General features: G+C 45.0%; 1 protein-coding gene across 5 annotated transcripts in view; it reads left to right on the forward strand.

Moving 5' to 3' along the window:
* The first annotated feature begins 3076 nt into the window (after positions 1–3076).
* KLC3 (kinesin light chain 3) overlaps positions 3077–18889 on the forward strand; it is an 819248-nt gene continuing 803435 nt past the window's right edge. For 2 of the 5 annotated variants that reach the window (XM_069207762.1, XM_069207760.1), the window contains exon 1: positions 3302–3392. Coding sequence is in view for 3 of the 5 variants with exons in the window: in XM_069207761.1 (XP_069063862.1) it covers positions 3222–3268 (47 nt within the window). In the remaining 2 variants the exon portion in view is untranslated. Of the gene's footprint in view, positions 3269–3301; positions 3393–18889 lie in introns of those variants that run through there. The other 3 variants (XM_069207761.1, XM_069207764.1, XM_069207763.1) reach the window with 3 other exon arrangements.

Genomic DNA, 18889 nt, shown 5'->3' on the forward strand with positions numbered 1-18889 from the left:
CTGAGTTCTGACTAATCTAAAAGTAGTACAGAGGGATAGTGTTTCTCCAGCAAAACACAATGTGTAACATGCAAATAAATACAAAATTAATGTAGATAAGTTAGTGGCTTAATGTTTTTGTCCCAGAGATACTTTTGTTAATTACAGCTCATAAGATACAATCCTAATATAGCAGAGTGAGGTATGAACAGGGCCACTGGAATTAAGCGATTGTCCAGCCACCGCGTTTTTCGCATTACTATGGATCTGCCACATAACCCATCATATGCTGTATAATCAGCAGATTTTAACAAACAAAAGGATCTGGTTTCTATCACAAACAGCAACATGTGTTGCTGCACAGCAGAACATCCTTTGCAAAAGTATACAGGTCAGTTTTGTCTTGCTAATATCTATAATTGGGTATTAAACCAGTATTAGAGAGGTACAATCTATGCCCAGAAAGTTTTAAGAATTTAAAAGTCAGAAAATAATGAAATAATAACATCATAAAATATGTCGCATTACCCAGCATAATTTGCCTTTTCTTTCCACATAATTTAGTCAAACCTGCCACCTAATTTGGCCTTCTCCTTCCGCATGTTTCTAGCGGCCTGGCTATGAACAAGAATCAAAAAGCAGCAGGAAAGCTGCAAAGCATGGGTTTGCAACCTTATTGTTTTTTTACCTAATATTTCATTTTTCTACAGTTGCTAAAAAATGGTTTCTTTGGATAATAGTACTTATTAGAAAAAACAACCCCAACCATTATGTTATGTTGTATTCCAGCGTTTATATTCCACCAGCCTAAGCACACTTATCATATAATGCCTGCCAATATGGATGACATGTGGCTCCTATGTGTTGTAGTTCTCATTGTCTTAAGCAGGGCCACAGAAATTATGCAGCAGGGGAGGGCCAAACTAGCCGCCGGGGTTCAGCAAACTATGCAACTAGAAAAGCTAAACTATGCGGTGTAATGTTGCACATTTTGTGATAATATTAATTAATTATTTTGTAATTTTCAAACATGTCAGCACTGTCTGGGAATTGGTTGCCCCTCTTTAGTACCAGCTTAACACCCACATATAGCTATGAGCAACAGAAAGGTGGCCAGTCAACCTTTGCAACGGGCCTACTACTGCACAGGAACATGTGTTGCTGCGTGTATAGTAACTTTTGAACCGTCTGAGCTAAACTCTGAAAATGATGCAGCAGATGGTGGATTATATGGCAAATGCAGCAAATCTATAATTATGCAAAAATCGCCACAGCTGCACAATTGCATAGTTCCAGTGGCCATGGTCTTAAGTAACATTTCCTATATACTGGTTTACACACTTACACTCCATTGTTTCTGTATGATATGTGTGTGCTATAATTCACTCTGGCACCCTACTTTACCCTGATATGTAGCGCTGTAAAAGGAATGAAATACACATGACAGCAGGTCTATTTAGGGATGAGGGGCGGCACTAGAGGCTGGGACTAATTGAGTTGTTGGAGAAGGATGTCTGGGGGGTGCACAACAAATATTCTCACACCATCTGGCACCAGCATTAAAGCCAACCCTGTTAGGGACGTAGTTATCATTCCTGCAGCGTTTGTAGTGCCCCAGACCCTGAGATAGAAGCATTTCAGCTGATAGTGGGATGGGCTGAAAGGAAGGCGCTATGGACAGGAAGACTTCATTATATTGTAATCTGTGTTTCTGTAAAGTCTGTATTCCAACATTTCCAGTTAATGGATAATGAATAGCAGAAAAACAAAGGTCTATATATCAAGACTGAAGTGCTCTAATCCCAGAACCTTCTAGTGTCACAATGTAACCTTCCAGACAAACGCTCCGGGATGGAACCTTGCATGGATTTCTCCCTCACTCTGAAAAATAACATACAGTGATTTTCTGTCTGTATGTACAGGTTTTTTCTGTAGTGGGACCCTAGCCAAAAGGCAGTGCAACGCATACATGGTCCCAAACAAGCCTTGAAACCTATGCTATATTTTTGAGAGATATATTTACTAACATTTCAAGCCACACAGCACAGCAAGTGAAGTTGCTATGCTGCATTGCATGGAAGGGAAATAGCAGAATAGCACCATATTTTCAAATATACGGTACATTCGAAATAGGATTGAAAGGTCTGGCATGCAAGTTGGACAGTAAACCCTTACATCATTTCTGTTCTTTCCCTATTCAACCTCTTAATCTCTCAGTTCCCAATCTTCTCTCCGTTCTCTTACCTTGCCATTCTTTTCTGCCTCTCACACCCCCCACATGCTTTCTATCTGTTCCTTATACCTTTCCTTTTATATGCCCCCTTTACCTTGCGTTCTCTTTTCAACCTCTCTGTCACCTTCAGCATCTTTCTGTATTGTTTCGCTCCTTTCTTTGCCCCATTTTCTGTAGTCTTATTTTCTTTTTCACCATCTACTCTTTCAGTTTACAGATCCTCGCCCGCTTTCTTCTCTCGCTGCTCAAAACGTGTCTCTTCCTCTCTGTATATATCCCTCTTCTTTCTCATCATCATTTATCTCTCTTTTTCACACTCTGTAGTAGTGCTACTGCTTGTGAACTCTAAGCCTATGTTCAGTAACAGAGTGCTACTTCAGGGATTATCATTCATGGTACCGGGGTAGAATTGTGAAAACTGACCCTTATGTTGGCTTCTTGGAGTGTATATGTGTGCTAGTTTTTTTTCATCTTTAATCTGTCCAGCTATTCTCTGCACTCCAATGATTAAAACAAACCGAAGAACATAAAACAACTTTGGCGTTTACTTCTGTGATCTGTCTGTTTTATAATTGTGCAACATCATCCGATGTGTCCGTAAAAATGACCTTATATCCTGAAATTTTGACCCGTTGTCCTCAATTTTTACTGTCCCTGTCTTGAATTTGCGTACTTATCAGGTAGTCACTGAATCCCTGGCAGTGACGCATTGTCCTCACTCTTCTCCCGCTGTTGTATTTACCACAAGAACACATGCACTGCCTGCACACATCTGGGCGTGGTGACAGCTTACGTCCCCACTCCTCTTTTGTTGACAAGCCGATTACTGCTGTGCTGTAAGTGGTATTGCCCCGCCCTCCGCCTACTGCTGTCCTGGCCGTAGGCCGTGGAAGGCTGCTTGTGCGCGGCGGTGCGGCGTCATGTGAATAAGAAGCAGCCAAACCCAACCCTTCGGCTCTTTCTCACTTCGATCTTCGGCATCCAATGGCAGCCCGCTGCCACCTCCAATATGGCCACCAGGGTGGGGCTCCCCCAATCTCCCGCACCTCTATCAAGGTGAGAGCGCAAAAGTCTCGCACAACATGGCGCCCTGGGACTACCGGGCGACTTGACTAGAAACTCATAGTGCATTGTGGGTAATGCCACTGACAGGTGAAAGATAACAACAGGACAAGCTGAGGTATGGTCCATGGGATCTTTTCGAGGGATGGAGTTGGGGAGCTGGGAATTTGGCGGAGGGAGTGGGGTGGGGTGGGGGGGTGGTAGCAGATTCGAAGTATTTCACAAAAGATCCGACATCTGTTAGTATGTGGCCGGAAGAGTATAATTGGAACTGTCAGTCTAGGTTGCCCGGTCCTGAGGGATGAATCACCTGTGCACGCGAGGTTGGGATGCGAGGGGGATGTACAAGACGGTGTTTGGAGCAGCCTCCTCTTCTGCGACTACCATAACATTTTATATATTTATTTATTTACATAGTCTCTGTGTTTAATTAAACTCTATTTTACACATTATTACATAAATAACCTCTATTTTGCACTCTACGTACGTAGCGGTTTCTTAATAATTGCGTGAGTGATTGAAGGTTCGTGCGAACGTCTCAAATGCCGCGCGTGTCTCAAGAAAGGGAGTTTCTGGAAAATAGAGAAGGCGTTGAAGTTAATAACTATGCTTGGGCCCATTTCGAGAATGTCTTTCCTTTAATAAGAATGTATTATTTTGTTCGTAACGTTTCCGTCCCGTACGTGTATACATGGTGATAAATAGCTGAGTGGGTTTTGTATTTCCTGCAGGTATCTGTGACGTTAAGTTCACACCGAAACCCGACATCTCCTTCATTTTTCAGTAGTCAGCACAATTGTACTTTTCATTTAAAGACTAATAAATAGACTATGAATTTTGTACAATTTAATATGTTATAATTAAAATTGTTAGTTTATAGAACATTTGTTTTGCGCTTAATAAGTATGGGAACTTTGATGCTGTATCAGTGGCGGCCGGGTCAAAGGTGTGGCTAAAAAACTTTAAAAAACAAATTATTCTGTAAGTTTTTTTTGTTTTTTACCATCAGGTAGCTACGCATAAATTAACGCACGGTTTAAATGAAAAATACATGTATTACTCAGTGGAAAATGCAATTTAGTACATTAAGAAACCTCTCAGTGCACTGCAGAGGCCAATGTGTAACTAGAAGTAAATCTTGGGGCGTGGAGAGTAGTGACTTGTGTATGTTTAATGCTACGAAGTCACAGTCTGTGATAAAAAGCTCTGTGGAAATGTAAGTCATTATTCTGAGCTTGCATTACACACAGTAGAACACAAACTACTACAAAATGCACAAACTGTTTAAAATAAAATGGTGTTTCCAAAATAGACCGTGACTGTACGTAATGCATTTTTTTACAATACCCTTTGCATTTACAGATCAACTCATAGCGCACATTTACAGTTATGTGACAGCCGAATACTCTCTCAGTACGCTGATGACATTGTTGTCATGACAAGGGGAGGCAGGAATGTTTTTAAGTTCATGCTTAAAAGCTATCACTTTCAATAAATACTGCTAAATGTGGTGATATAATCTGATGTACTAAGATGAAACAATTCAGTTGTTAAATAATTATACTTTTTAGAATTTTGAGGATAATTTATCTTATTTTTACATGATGTTTGTTGCATGATTTACAAGTCAAATATTTTCAAGGCTCAGCTCCTGCTTGGGCTGTTGGACCCAATCCAGACGTTTGGCTTAGTTCTCTGTGTAAAATTGTTGACTCACCTAACTCTACAAGCTGGTAGTATTTAGGTGGTAACTACAGTACTTACATTCGGGTATTTATAGAGAACCAACCCATCTAAGAGGAACTGAACACTATACATTGGCACAGAGATGCAAGAATTAGGATGGTGGGTGGGAAAGACCCTTTGATATGGAGTACACCGTCGAGGGGGGCATGTGAGGGAAGACACTACAGAACTGCTCATACAAAAGGTCGGAACTGGCCATTATTATTAGTTAAATAGATACCCTCGAAGATACATATCTTACATCCTTTTCCTTTATTGAACTGCAGAAGTGATAATGGAACCTGATATATGGGTGGGAGGTGTTCAATTTCCGGGCCCCTTTATGGAGAAGACTCGTTTCCAGTTTTATTTTTTTGCAGTGCTTCGTCTCCAATTTGGTTATGTCGTGGATTCTTGTGATGCATCGATACTGGTCCTTATCACATTTGTCTGTTAGTTTGGATGGTGTATGATTGTTACTGCTTCTATGAGATATCGAAGGTCTTGAAGATAATGCAGTCTCGAAGTGGTAGCCAGAGCATATTTTTAGGGTGTCTGACAGGCTTTTGAATATCGTGAGTCGCTTGATAAGGCGAGCAGCAGCATAGAGGGCGTTTTTGATTGGCGTGAGTATCCCCTCTTTTGATAAGAGGACTGCAGCCATCTAGATGGGTAAAACCTGCTTTGGGTCGGTAAGGTTTACGAAGGCTCAGAAGGGAGAGTTAGCACTTCTGTGCCTTTCTTTTATTTGCAACATGAGCTCAAGTGCTTTGTGAACGATAGGACCGAAATCAGTGATGATGCTAAGGAAATGTGTATTTGGGCTGAGTAGTTCAGATAATTCACCCGATTGCGTCAGTGCATGATTAGAGACAATTACGTTTTTTTATTTGCTGTTCAAAAGCTTGATGACATGCTTTAGTGTATCTGTGGAAAATGTGAGTTTTCCATCAAATCGCTGCTTCTTTAGGAAACTGTTTATAGAGCCTTGAACCTGGTGGTCTTTCCTGTCGTATTTTCTCCACCCACCAGCCCAGCGGCCCGTCCAGTTCATTGCTTCATTGACCTGCCACAAGTGTAGGGTCACAGGGTGATTTCTCTTGAGCGGAAACTGACCTTGGACAATTGCAGTACTACCACCAGGTCCAAACATTAATGTTTTAAGAAAAAATGTCCATTCCTTGTTGTGACATGCCATTAAAGTCAAAAGTGTTATGGAGACCGGCAGTGTGACCATGCTCCAAGGTTTAATACTCATAGCAGTGAGTGAGACTGGGAGTGCTTGTTATTTTATAAGGAATGCATTAGACCTCTTCCCAATCATCACATTTTAGCAGACTTTTCAGTAAGTTATGTGTTTTTCATAGCTATCTTGTCCCCACTTAAGGTAATAACAATTCCGTTCGCAGTAAAACCACTACAAATGTTAAAACATTTACAACAATACAAAATACACCTCAGTAACACTTCGGAAAAAGCCAGATGGACTTGTTGACTTCCATCCAAAATGAAACGATCCTTTAATAAATAATCAAATACTCCAAGATCACCGAAATATTTTTAAAAAATAGAAGAGTTCCTTGGAGGAAGGGCAGCTTTTATGAGCAGATTTAATATGAGGGCAGCCTTTGGTCAGGCCGGACTGGGAATCAAAAGTAGCCCTGGCAAAAATGCTCAAACCAGCCCCACTCCCTTCCTTTCCTCCCTCCCTCTATTTCCAGCCGTCCATTCCTGCTCTCCTCTCTCTCTCTTAGCCTTCTCTGATCTCTCTCTGTCCCGCCATCCCTCTTCTCCGCTCTTTCCTTCACGCTCTTGAAGCCTCTTGTGCCTGCTGCAGTTATTCTGGTGGAGCTAGGAAAAGTAATGGAGGCACCAGCAGCAGCCTTGAGCTTTCAAAACCGGCTCAACCCCATTCGGGAAATGCCCGATGAAATGAAAGGCCTGTTTTGCCCTGCCTTTGGTACAAGTTTGTAAACGGAGACTTGCTGAGGCCCCAGCCGAATGGGATGTTTGAACTGCCCAAATTATTTCTCCAGGTTGACTCAACAGTAACGTTTTACCCAAACTATGATTATCAAGTGCTCAAACAAACTTCAGAGCCTTGGAATATCTACAAAATGAAGATTCAGAATAATGTACTTAAAAGTGAGAAAAGATACCTCTGCATTTAATTCACTTTTATCTTCTCAAACTGTTGCGTAACTATCAGCAACATGGATAGTAAGAAGGCCTCGGTCATTTCAGATCTGGTGTAGAAAGAAGGGATGTATGCTCTGGAGCTCAACAGGGTGATAAATGCTTGACTTAAACATGTGTGCTTGCTGGTTTTCCACGTTAAGGCACCACCAAAGAGAATTACAAATTTCATAGCTGTTGTAACATGAAGTTATAATTCTGTTAAGGACTCAGAGACAACTATTATGCGTTATAATCTTTGGTTTGTTAGAAATTCCATCAGCAGCCATTTTAACATTAGCTGCGCTATAAAGCAAAACTTGCATTCCCATAAGTCATTGGGATAGTATATCATAAACAACCAATCAGGTCAAGAAAGTCCAAATATAGTACGTTGTTACTGTCCATGCTGGCTTTTTTCTTCATGCGAATCACACTACCATCCATTGCTCAGGAATCCTGTTTGGAACCTCATTTCCTATGACGCCAAAGAAACCAAGAAAATAGCTGAAACTGTATCCCAAGGAAGATCAACCAGCTGCATATAAACCACAACAGATATGATCCATAAACATCAGCAGTCAATCAGTAGAGACATTTCAGATTAACCAGCTACTTACTGATAACGCAGAGGGAATAAATCAAGAACTTCTCACTGTGTGAGGTAATCCTCGCCTCCGAGTCCTTAACAGAATTGAAGCTTTCCGTTACGACAGCTAGGATATTTTTCATCCCACTTGAGGACCGAAGACTAGGATTATGTTAGTTCAAAGCTTGCTTACCACCAGTTGTGCTACATCCACCACCAACTTGATGTAGAATCTTTTAAAAATATAGTCTGAGGACCAGTCCGCTGCATTCATAAGTGTAGGAGGCTGGCCTGGTTTGTAGTGGGTACCGACGGTACTTACACCTTATACCAGGTCCAGTTATCCCTTATTAGTGAAATGTAGGCAGTGGTCTAGCAGCTTAGGCTGTCTAGAGGTAGCTGTAGAAGAGCAGCTTAGGCTGAACTAGGAGACATGCAAAGCTCGTGCAAAACCACTATAGTTACACATTACTTATACACAATAAAAGACAATACTCAGTCTTACCAAAAATAAAGGTACTTTATTTTAGTGACACAAGGCCAAAAATATCTGAGAGGCAGTACTCCTTCTGGAGGTAAGTATTATACACAATATATACACTAGAGACCAAAATCAGGCAAGTAAATAGTCATAGAAAAGTGCAAACAGTAGAAAATACAATAGAATGCAATAGGCCTAGGGGCAGCACAAACCACATACTAAGAAAGTGGAATGCGAATCACAAATTTCCCCCCTAGGCAAGTGTGTGTAGTGGAGTGTAAGAGAACACCAAAGGTAAGTAAAATACCCCACCCCAGAGCCCAGGAAAGTAGGAGTAAAGTACTGCAAGTTTCCTCAGGACACACTACAAGTCATGATAAGAGTTATTGCAAGATTCAAGCAAGACTGCAAGCAAAAAATGGTGGATTCCTGGCCTGAGCCATTGTAAGAGCAAAGATATGCCCTGGAATGCCCAGCGTTGCTGCATGGGCCTCCAACTCCACTTCAGCCCAAGCTGAAGTTTCCAAATCATTGCCTAAGAGACACTCTACAGCAGTGGTTCCCAACCTTTTGACTTCTGTGGACCCCCACTTTCTCATTAATGGAACCCAGGGACCCCCTCTGAATCATCAGTGGAATCCGGGGACCCCTACTACTGAGTCATTACTGGAAGCATAAGACCTAATTTGTCAATATTTGTTAATATTTTTTAATTTTCCAAGCAGTCGCGGACCCCCTGAGAAGGCTTTGCGGACCCCCAGGGGTCCCCGGAGCACAGGTTGGGAACCACTGCTCTACAGGTAAGTCAATGGATACCACAACCTTCTTTAGACCAGTAAACCCCCCCCCCCCCCCCCCCCAGTTGAGATTCACAACAGCCATGGGGTGGCTAACAGTGTTTCTTATGGGCGTCTGTCACTTGGTACTGGTGACCAAATAGGTGTTGCTCAGGGTCAACCAGTTTCTCCATCACCACAGTGACACTGGCACCTATGTCCCTGTAGGCCTCAACCCGGACACCATTTATTAGGGGTAGTTGCTTGTACTTATCCATATTAAGGGGAAAAGCAACTAAGGTGGGAAGGTCAATGCCAACATCAGAGACTAAAACAACCTCAGTCGTCTCCCTAACTAGACCAACCACCGCTACATTACCAAAAGTGACCCTAGCTACACCCTTTGATTGGCTATTAGTAGTGTTTTTTCCCACCACCACTGCTATTACTAGGGGCACTAGTGGAAGCAGTGATGGTTGTGGTGGTGGGAGGCTTGGTGTTTCTCTTGGGACAAGTGGGGTCACTTGCCCAATGGCCTTTACTTTTACATAAATAACACCAAGGCCTTTTCTGCTGATCTGAAGAGGATTTGGACCCACCTCCCCACAGGATTCTTGTGGGCCTGATGAAGACTCTGAAGATGTATTATCTTTGTCCCTACCCTTGTCATGAGACTTACCACCCTTCGTCTTGCTGTCCTTGTTACCCTCTGTATGAGCTTTTCTGCTCACTTTTGTTCTGACCCATTTGTCTGCCTTCTTTCCCAATTCTCGGGGAGAGGTCAAATCTGAGTCCACAAGATATTGGTGCCACAAATCAGACGCACAATTGTTCAATATATGCTCTCTCAGAATAAAGTTATACAGACTTTCATAGTCAGTCACCTTACTGCTATTTACCCAACCTCCTATGGCCTTCACTGAACAGTCTACAAAGTCTATCCAATCCTGTGAAGACTCCTTTCTGGTCTCTCTGAACTTGATTCTATATTGTTCAGGGGTTAAGCCTAGACCATCCAAGAGTGCACATTTTAGATCATGGTAGTTTTCTGAGTCATCCCCCCTGACAATAAGGAGTCTGTCACTCCCCTTGCCAGTGAAAGACAACCACAGGATAGCAGCCCACTGTGCTTGAGGGACCCTCTGAACTTTACAGGCCCTCTCAAGTGCAGCAAACCACTTATAAATGTTATCCCCATCCTTTTAAGGGGGAACAACCTTGTGCAGATTTCTGGGATCACATGTATGTTCCCTAACACTGGAGTTCCTGAAATTGCTGCTGCTGTTACCATGGGGAACTAACCACAACCGCTGCCTTTCCCTTTCCACAGCCAGGGATTCCTAGTCTAAGACCAAATGTTGGTGCTGTAGCCTCAGTCTGGCCTCTTCCAACCTCAGCTTTCTGAGTTCTCTATCTAGGGACTGGTCCTCACGGTTGGAGGTGTGTTACACCTCTGACACAGAAGTGACATGGGAATTGGCAGAGGCAGATCTTTCCCTAATTTGAGTAACCCTAGTTACCTGACCTCTAGGTGTGAAGGGAGCCCTACTTGTGTGTGACCCTTCCCACTACCAGCTACACTAGGAGGTTTGTTGATGGAAAGATTTGTGGAATGACCCTCCCTAGGATCTTCAGAATGCTCTCCTGAGTCTGCCTGGTTGGAATCTTCCTCTACCTCCCCCTCTGACTGTACCTGACCAGTGGTATGTCCCTGGTCATCCTACAGGAGGAGATGTAAGAGAAATTACTTATTGGGGTTCTTCCCAAACCCTAAACATCTTTCTATGCAGAGACCCCTCAAATGTTTGAAATTCAAACTTTCATAAGTTGTCTTTACTCTGGGGTAGCCTCTACACCAGACATAGTGACAGAAATAGGTTAGGGAAAAGAGTAAAAAGTTAGTAAACTATTGGGCCTAACATTTTAGAGAAAATAAATAACTTTTCACAAACCTTTGAAACTTTTAGAAAGTTTTAAAGAACTTGTTAGAAAGTGAAAATGACTTCTAGGTACACATTTGTATAGCTCTACGTATGGGAGTACACTTTTTTCTTGTGAAAAGTACTGGCAACAAAGTGGTAAAGCAATTGCAAGTACTTATCCCACCCCTGCACCCCCAATGTAGGTGGCTGGTCTGGTTTGTAGTGGGTGCCTAAGGTACTTACATCTTATACCAGGTCCAGTTATCCCTTATTATTGAAATGTAGGCAGTGTTCTTGCAGCTTAGTCTAGAGGTAGCTGTAGCAGACCAGCTGAGGCTGAACTGAGAGACATGCAAAGTGCCTGCAATACCACAATAGTTACACAGTACTTATACACAATAAAAGACAATACTCAGTCTTACCAAAAATAAAGGTACTTTATTTTAGTGACGCAAGGCCAAAAATATCTTAGAGGCAATACTCCTTCTGGAGGTAAGTATTATACACAATATATACACTAGAGACCAAAATCAGGCAAGTAAATAGTCATAGAAAAGTGCAAACAGTAGAAAATACAATAGAATGCAATAGGCCTAGGGGCAACACAAACCATATACTAAGAAAGTGGAATGCAAATCACAAATTCCCCCTTAGGCAATTGTAGTTTGTAGAGGGGTGCTGGGAGCGAACACCAAAGGTGAGTAAAATACCCCACCCAGAGCCCTGGAAAGTAGGAGTAAAGTACTGCAAGTTTCCTCAGGACACACTACAAGTCATGATAAGAGTTATTGCAAGAACCAAGCAAGACTGCAAGAAACAAATGGTGGATTCCTGGACCTGAAGACCTGTGAAGAAGGGAGACCAAGTCCAGAAGTCTCAGAAGATTCCAGGAAGGTCAGGAGCCCCTGCCAACCTAGAAGATGATGCAAAAGAGGGTTCTCCGGTTAGAAGAAGTCTGCAGAAGAGCACCAAAGAAGATGGCTGCAGTTTCCTGCGTGGTGCAGGAGATGTCCCACATCGAGATGTTGGATGTAGGCTGTTTGCGTTGCTGTATTAGTCCAACAAGCCTTGGTTCACGCAAGGTCGCAGTTTGCGTCAAAATGGCGCTACCTGGACCCAGGAGGGACCTGGGGGCCTCAACTCCGACTGAGGAGGCAGAGGGGCCTCCCAACACTGGAGAGAGCCCACAGATGACCAGGCAGCACCCACGGGAGTCCCAGGACACGTGGACAAAGAAGATACAAATTGCGGTTGGTGCAGCACAACAAAAGAAGGTCCCATGCCGCCGGAGAACAACTCAGCGAGTTGTGCATCCCAGGATGGAGTGCTGGGGACCTGGGCTACACTGTGCACGAAGGAATTGGAAGAAGTGCACAGGAGCTCAAGGAGCTGGAGATGACTCGTGCACAGGGGTACTGTTGCAAACCGGGAAGGCAAACTCTTACCTCCACCAAACTTGGACAGCTGGATCTTAGGACAGTCTGGCTCGTGTTGGCCTACCACCTGTGTTCCAGGGAGCACGCTCATCATCAGGAGAGGAGTCCCAGAGAACCGGTTGTTGTCTTGGAAGGTGTCTGCAGGAGCAGGGAAGTGACTCCGTCACTCCATGGGAGATTCCTTCGGTTCTTCCGGTGCAGGGTGAAGACAGGGAGTCCTCAGAGTGTGCGCACCTTGGAAACTGTTGCAAATGCTGGCTAGAGCTGAAGTTGCAGGTCACAGGAGTTGTCCTGGATACTTTGTTGCAATTACAGCGGTTCCGAGAGCAGTCTGTGGTTGATCCAACGTTCAGAAGCTGAAGCAGAGGATGCAGAGGATTCCTGGAGGAGTCTTGCAAGCTGAATCTCAAGAGGAACCCACAGGAGAGACCCTAAATAGCCCTGAGAGGGGGATTGGCTACCTACCCAGGTATGCACCTATCAGGAGGGGTCTCTGACATCACCTGCTTGCACTGACCACTCAGATCTCCAGAGTGTCCCCACACCTTGGAAAACAAGATGGCTAACGCCTGGGACACACTGGAGGAGCTCTGGGCACCACCCCTGGGGTGGTGATGGACAGGTGAGGGGTCACTCCCCTTACATTTGTCCAATTTCACACCAGAGCAGGGACTGGGTGTCCCCGAACCAGTGTAGACTGGCTTGTGCAAGGAGAGCACCATCTGCCTCCGAGAGCTGGTTTGGCAATACTGGGGGTCCATGGTAGAGCCCCCAGGATGCATAAGTTTGGCCCCCCAATACCAAATTTGGAGTGGGTGGGACAATTCCATGATCTTAGATACCATACATGGCCATATTCGGAGTTACCATTGTGAAGCTACATATAGGTAATTGACCTATATGTAATACACACCTGTAATGGCATCCCTGCACTCGCAAAGTCCAGGGAATTGGCCCTGGACAGCGTGGGGGCACCTGTGCTAGTGCAAGGGTGCCCTCACACTTAGTAACTTTGCACCTAACCTTCAGTAAATGAAGGTTAGACATATAGGTGACTTATAAGTTACTTAAGTGCAGTGAAAATGGCTGTGAAATAGTGTGTGCACTATTTCACGCAAGCTGCAGTGGCAGTCCTGAAGAAAGGTTTGTCTGAGATCCTTATGGGTGGCAAAAGAATTGCTGCAGCCCATAAGGACCCCCTGGAACCCTAGTGCCCTGGGTACCTAGCTACCATGTACTAGGAACTTATAGGGGGGGTCCAGTGTGCTAATTGGAATTGGAATATGAAGTCACTAAACTATAGTGACTAATTTGGAAGCAGAGAGAGCATAAGCACAGGAGTTCTGGTTAGCACAACTCCAGTGACACAGTTAAGCACTGCTCACAACACACACATGAGGCCTCAAACTATGAGCACTGGAGTCCTGGCCAGCAGGATCCTAGTGAGACAGGCAAAACATACTGACAAACAGGCAGAAATTGGGGGTAACATGCCAAGAAAGATAGTACTTTACTACAATAAGGTCCTTCAAATGAGCACCCAATTGAAATGCTTTCGAGGCGATCGCCCCTCTCGCTGAATGTGCTCCGAACACTCCCACATTTATATCTGCCTCCTGCATGACTCAACACACCCAGCGGGCAGTCAGGGTGAAGAGACCGCTTTATACAGCGTCTGTAGTGCAATGAGGAGTCTGAGACCCTTCTACATGACACTGGGCATAGCAACATGGCCAGTTTGACGGAAAGTTATTTTCCCATCAGAAATCTACTAGGTTGCCATGATAGATTGAGGACATCGTTAACATCCGAAAGTGATGAATAATGCCGCTCTCGCGGTAAAGAGAGGTGGGTGCCCACAACAGTCATCGCATGAAAGGATGTTCTGCCACTGGTGATCCATCAATTGGAGCACAGCCCACCAATATAGTGGAGCGAAAAGCATTAATAGAATGGTAAGCCAGGGCCTTGGATGACAAGTCATATAAGACGTTTAATATTTGGACTACCTCTGCAACCACAGGATCTAGGCCCCTGTCACATACACCAACTCATCCACCTTGTCCAAGCTGATCTATACTGTTTAACTGTGCTGTCTGCCCAGGCCTTGGACAAGAGGCTCTCAGCCTGTCTCAAACGTCCTGGGATTTTCGATCATTGCCTATAATCTGCCATGCCGTTAGGTGAAGAAAGCACTCAGACACCAACCAGTGTGAGACTTGGTTCGGATTGAGGAGGAGAGTCTGAAAGAGGGGGGAGAAGGATTGGAGAATCACAAGAAAGTTCCATCAGAACTGGGAACCAAACTTGAGACCCTCATAAAGGTGTCATCAGTACCACACCTGGGCCGAAACTCTAGTGATCATTGAGAATGGGGGAAATGTTTAGCCCCTCTCTTGAGTCCAGTCCTGGAGGAATGTGTCTTTTGCCATCGTCAGGGGATCCGGTCTCCAGTTGAAGAACAGGGCCACCTAATTATCCTGGTGTGAGGCGAACAGGTCTACTGAGAAAGGACCTGTCCAAGATCTTCAGGAAGACCGAAGGGTCCAGGTTCCAGAGACTCGATATGTGAAGCTGGGCGGAATGTCAATCTGCTGCCTGGTTCGTTTGATTGGGGAGATGCTCGGCCATGACTGATACGTGATGGTCCAGGCAGTGCTGCCTGAAATCTTTTGCAAGGTCTGACAAGGCTTTTGACCTAGTCCCCCAAGGTGACGATGTATTGCACTGCGGATACATTGTCCACCTTGAGGAGGCATGAAAGACTGAATTCAGTCCTTGGTCCAACACCGGACCACAAAAGAGACCCTGCGAGGACTTCCATGCAGCTCATGTGTAACTTCTGTTCTTGTTGTGGCCAGCTTCCTCCTGTGGATAGTTCCCCACAGCATGCACCCCAGCCTGATCTGCTGACGTAGAACTCTATGACCAGGTCTGGATTGGAACTGAAAATTGCTCTCCCATTCTAGGCCTTCATGTGGGAGAGCTACTACTGAATCACCTCTCTTGCCTCTTCTGTCAAAGGCACTGTCTGGGAGTAAGTGAGCCCCTTCTGCAAGTGCTGTGCCTTGAATTGTTGCAATGCTTGATAGTGCAGTGACCCTGGGAAAATCGCCTAAATGGAGTGTTAGAAATGGGGTTTTTGGTTGGCAGTCAGGTTACACTCTGTCCAAGCAAGAACCCTCACTCTAGTCAGGGTTAGTCACACACAATCCAAATTATCCTGTGCCCACCCTCTGGTAGCTTGGCTTGGCTTAATTTAGAAGGCAATGTGTAAAGTATTTGTGCAATAAATCATACAATAACACAATATAGCACCACAAAAATACACCCCCCAGTGTTTAGAAAAATATATAATATTTATCTGGATATTTTCAGGTCAAAAACGATCAAAGATGCAATATGAATTTGTAAAGATATCACTAAAAAGTTATATAAAGTGTCTTAAGTCTTTAAAAAGCAAACAAAGTCTCTTTCAAGCACAAAGTACCTGGTTTAAAGTGGAAAATCTACGCAAAGGGCAGCAGAAGAAGAGATACGTGGAAAAATGGTGTGTGCGTCGATTTCTCCCCTGCACACACGGACTTGCGTCGTTATTTTTCACGCGGGGAAGTCGGGCGTCGTTTTCCGGCACGCGGACAGACTTTCTGTGGTTCGTGGGATTACCAGATGTCCCGGGGTCTGTGCGTGGAATCCTAGGCTTGTCTTCCGGCTGTGCGTCGTTCTGGTGGGCTGTGCGTGGAATCTTCTCCCTCACGGCAGGCGTTGCGTCGATTTCCTTTCTGGAGTCGGGCGGCGTTTTCCAGGCGAGGCCGTGCGTCGAAGTTCCGGTTGCACCGCAGGCGTCGCAGCGTCTTTCCGGATCGGCGTGCAGTGAATTTTTCACTGCGGAGCAAGCTGTGCGTCGAATTTTTCGGCGCACAAGGAGTCCAAATGAGAAAGAGAAGTCTTTTTGGTCCTGAGACTTCAGGGAACAGGAGGCAAGCTCTATCCAAGCCCTTGGAGAGCACTTCAGCAGCAAGGCAGCAGGGCAACAGCAAGGCAGCAGTCCTTTGTAGAAAGCAGTCAGGTGAGTCCAGCCAGGCAGTTCTTCTTGGCAGGATGCAGGTTCTGGTTCAGGTTTCTTCTCCAGCAAGTGTCTGATGAGGTAGGCCCTGTTTTATACCCAAATGTGCCTTTGAAGTGGGGGAGACTTCAAAGAGTGGCTAAGAAGTGCACCAGGTCCCCTTTCAGTTCAATCCTGTCTGCCAGGGTCCCAGTAGGGGGTGTGGCAGTCCTTTGTGTAAGAGCTGGCCCTCCACCCTCCCAGCCCAGGAAGACCCATTCAAAATGCAGATGTATGCAAGTGAGGCTGAATACCCTGTGTTTGGGGTGTGTCTGAGTGAATGCACAAGGAGCTGTCAACTAAGCCCAGCCAGACGTGGATTGTAAGACACAGAAAGATTTAAGTGCAAAGAAATGCTCACTTTCTAAAAGTGGCATTTCTAGAATAGTAACATTAAATCCAACTTCACCAGTCGGCAGGATTTGGTATTACCATTCTGGCCATACTGAAAATGACCTTCCTACTCCCTTCAGATCAGCAGCTACCACTTCAATACTGTATGAGGGCAGCCCCAATGTTAGCCTATGAAGGGAGCAGGCCTCACAGTAGTGTAAAAACGAATTTAGGAGTTTTACACTACCGGGACATGTAAACTACACTGGTACATGTCCTGCCTTTCACCCACACAGCACCCTGCTCTAGGGGTTACCTAGGGCACACATTAGAGGTGACTTATATGTGGAGAAAGGGGAGGTTTAGGCTTGGAAAGTACTTTTAAATGCTAAGTCGAGGTGACAGTGAAAGTGCACACACCGGCTTGCAATGGCAAGCCTGAGACAAGGTAAAGGGGCTACTTAAGTGGGTGGCACAACCAGTGCTGCAGGCCCACTAGTAGCATTTAATCTACAGGCCCAATGCACATATAGTGCACATTACTAGGGACTTATAAGTAAATTAAATTGTCCAATCAGGTTTGATCCAAGGTTACCATGTTTAAAGGGAGAGAGCATATGCACTTTAGCACTGGTTAGTAGTGATAAAGTGCACAGAGTCTAAAAGCCAGCAAAAGCAGTGTCCAAAAAGTGGAGGGAGGCAGGCAAAAAGTTAGGGGTGACCACCCTAAGTCTGTCAGGTCTAACATGGAGGATGACAGAAACCCCACCAGTCATGCAAGCTGCCGGAGGGAAGTGTACTGCTGGAGAGGGGTGGCCGCAACTCATGCTGAATCTTTGCCATCTTATGGGACTGAATGCCCAAGGTGGCTGTTGTGGAGTTTATCACAGAAACCAGGAATGCTCTTGTCTGAGAGGGTGTCAAGAGGGGCCTCTTCTCATTGATCACAAATCCCAGACCCTCCAGGAGGTTCACTGCCATCTGCAGTTGCAATGACAAATTCTTGGGACATTGACTCATAATGAGCATGTCATACAGGTAAATGATGATTCTCATCCCCTGCGCATGCAGGTGCTCTACCACTGGTTTGAGGACCTTCATGAAGCACCACAGGGCTGAAGAAGGTCCAAAAGGGAGAGGGGTGAACTCAAATGCTTGGCTTTGCCAGATAAACTGAAGGAAATGCCATTGGGGCGAAAAGATTGGAATAGTCAGGTATCTGTCTTATTGATACAGGTGCACCATCCAATTGAGTAGCTGGAGGACATCCCCAAGAAGATGGACCCCCTCCATCTTGAAGTGGCGGTACACCAGCCACTTGTTGAAGTCCTTAAGATTTTGTTATGGGCCGTTGATCCCAGACTCTTTTGTCGACTAAGAAGAGGTTGTTAATCAACCCGTTGGGGTGTGGCACAGTTGGAAGATGGTCCCTTTGTCCAAGAGGGTCTCTACCTCCTTGTCTTTGATATCGATCTCTACCAGAGAAACTTTTATTGGTCATGGGTATGACTCTTGGCAAAGAGACCCATAAAACTCAATCTGAAAACCTAAAATTGTCTGAAGGACCCACGCATCCGTCATGAGGGACACCCACATGTCAAAAAAATTCACCAGACGGCCCCCCACATTTAGCTGGGAAGGAGAGAGAACACTCACTGTTGGAGCCACTGCAGCCGCCTCTTCCAGGGAATTGCTGGCCTCTAGTAGGGTAGAATGTTGAGAAATGGGACTGATCCTGCCAATGTCAGCGCCTGAAGCCATTGTCCCCCAGAAGGGAGTTGAGAAGAGAGGTGGCCGGCCCCTTGGAAGACCCATAGATTAAAAATGCTCTTGATGGAAGTTTGGGCCTTGTCAAGGCACAAAAAGGTCGCCGTAAACTTTCCCAGCTTCTTGATGAAGGGGATGCAGAAAAGACCTCCCGGGGCCATTGTCCCTGCCTTGGAGGATGCTGGATCACCTAGTTTAGGGTCCACCTTAATGAGAAGAGAGCAGCAATGCCCTGTGGAAAGGGAGCCGTTGATGTTCCCTAAAAATATTACGGTTCTTTGTGCCCAGCCGGAGAGGACGTCAAGA

Source organism: Pleurodeles waltl, chromosome 9 (assembly GCF_031143425.1).
Source record: "Pleurodeles waltl isolate 20211129_DDA chromosome 9, aPleWal1.hap1.20221129, whole genome shotgun sequence".
NCBI classification, from domain to species: domain Eukaryota; kingdom Metazoa; phylum Chordata; class Amphibia; order Caudata; family Salamandridae; genus Pleurodeles; species Pleurodeles waltl.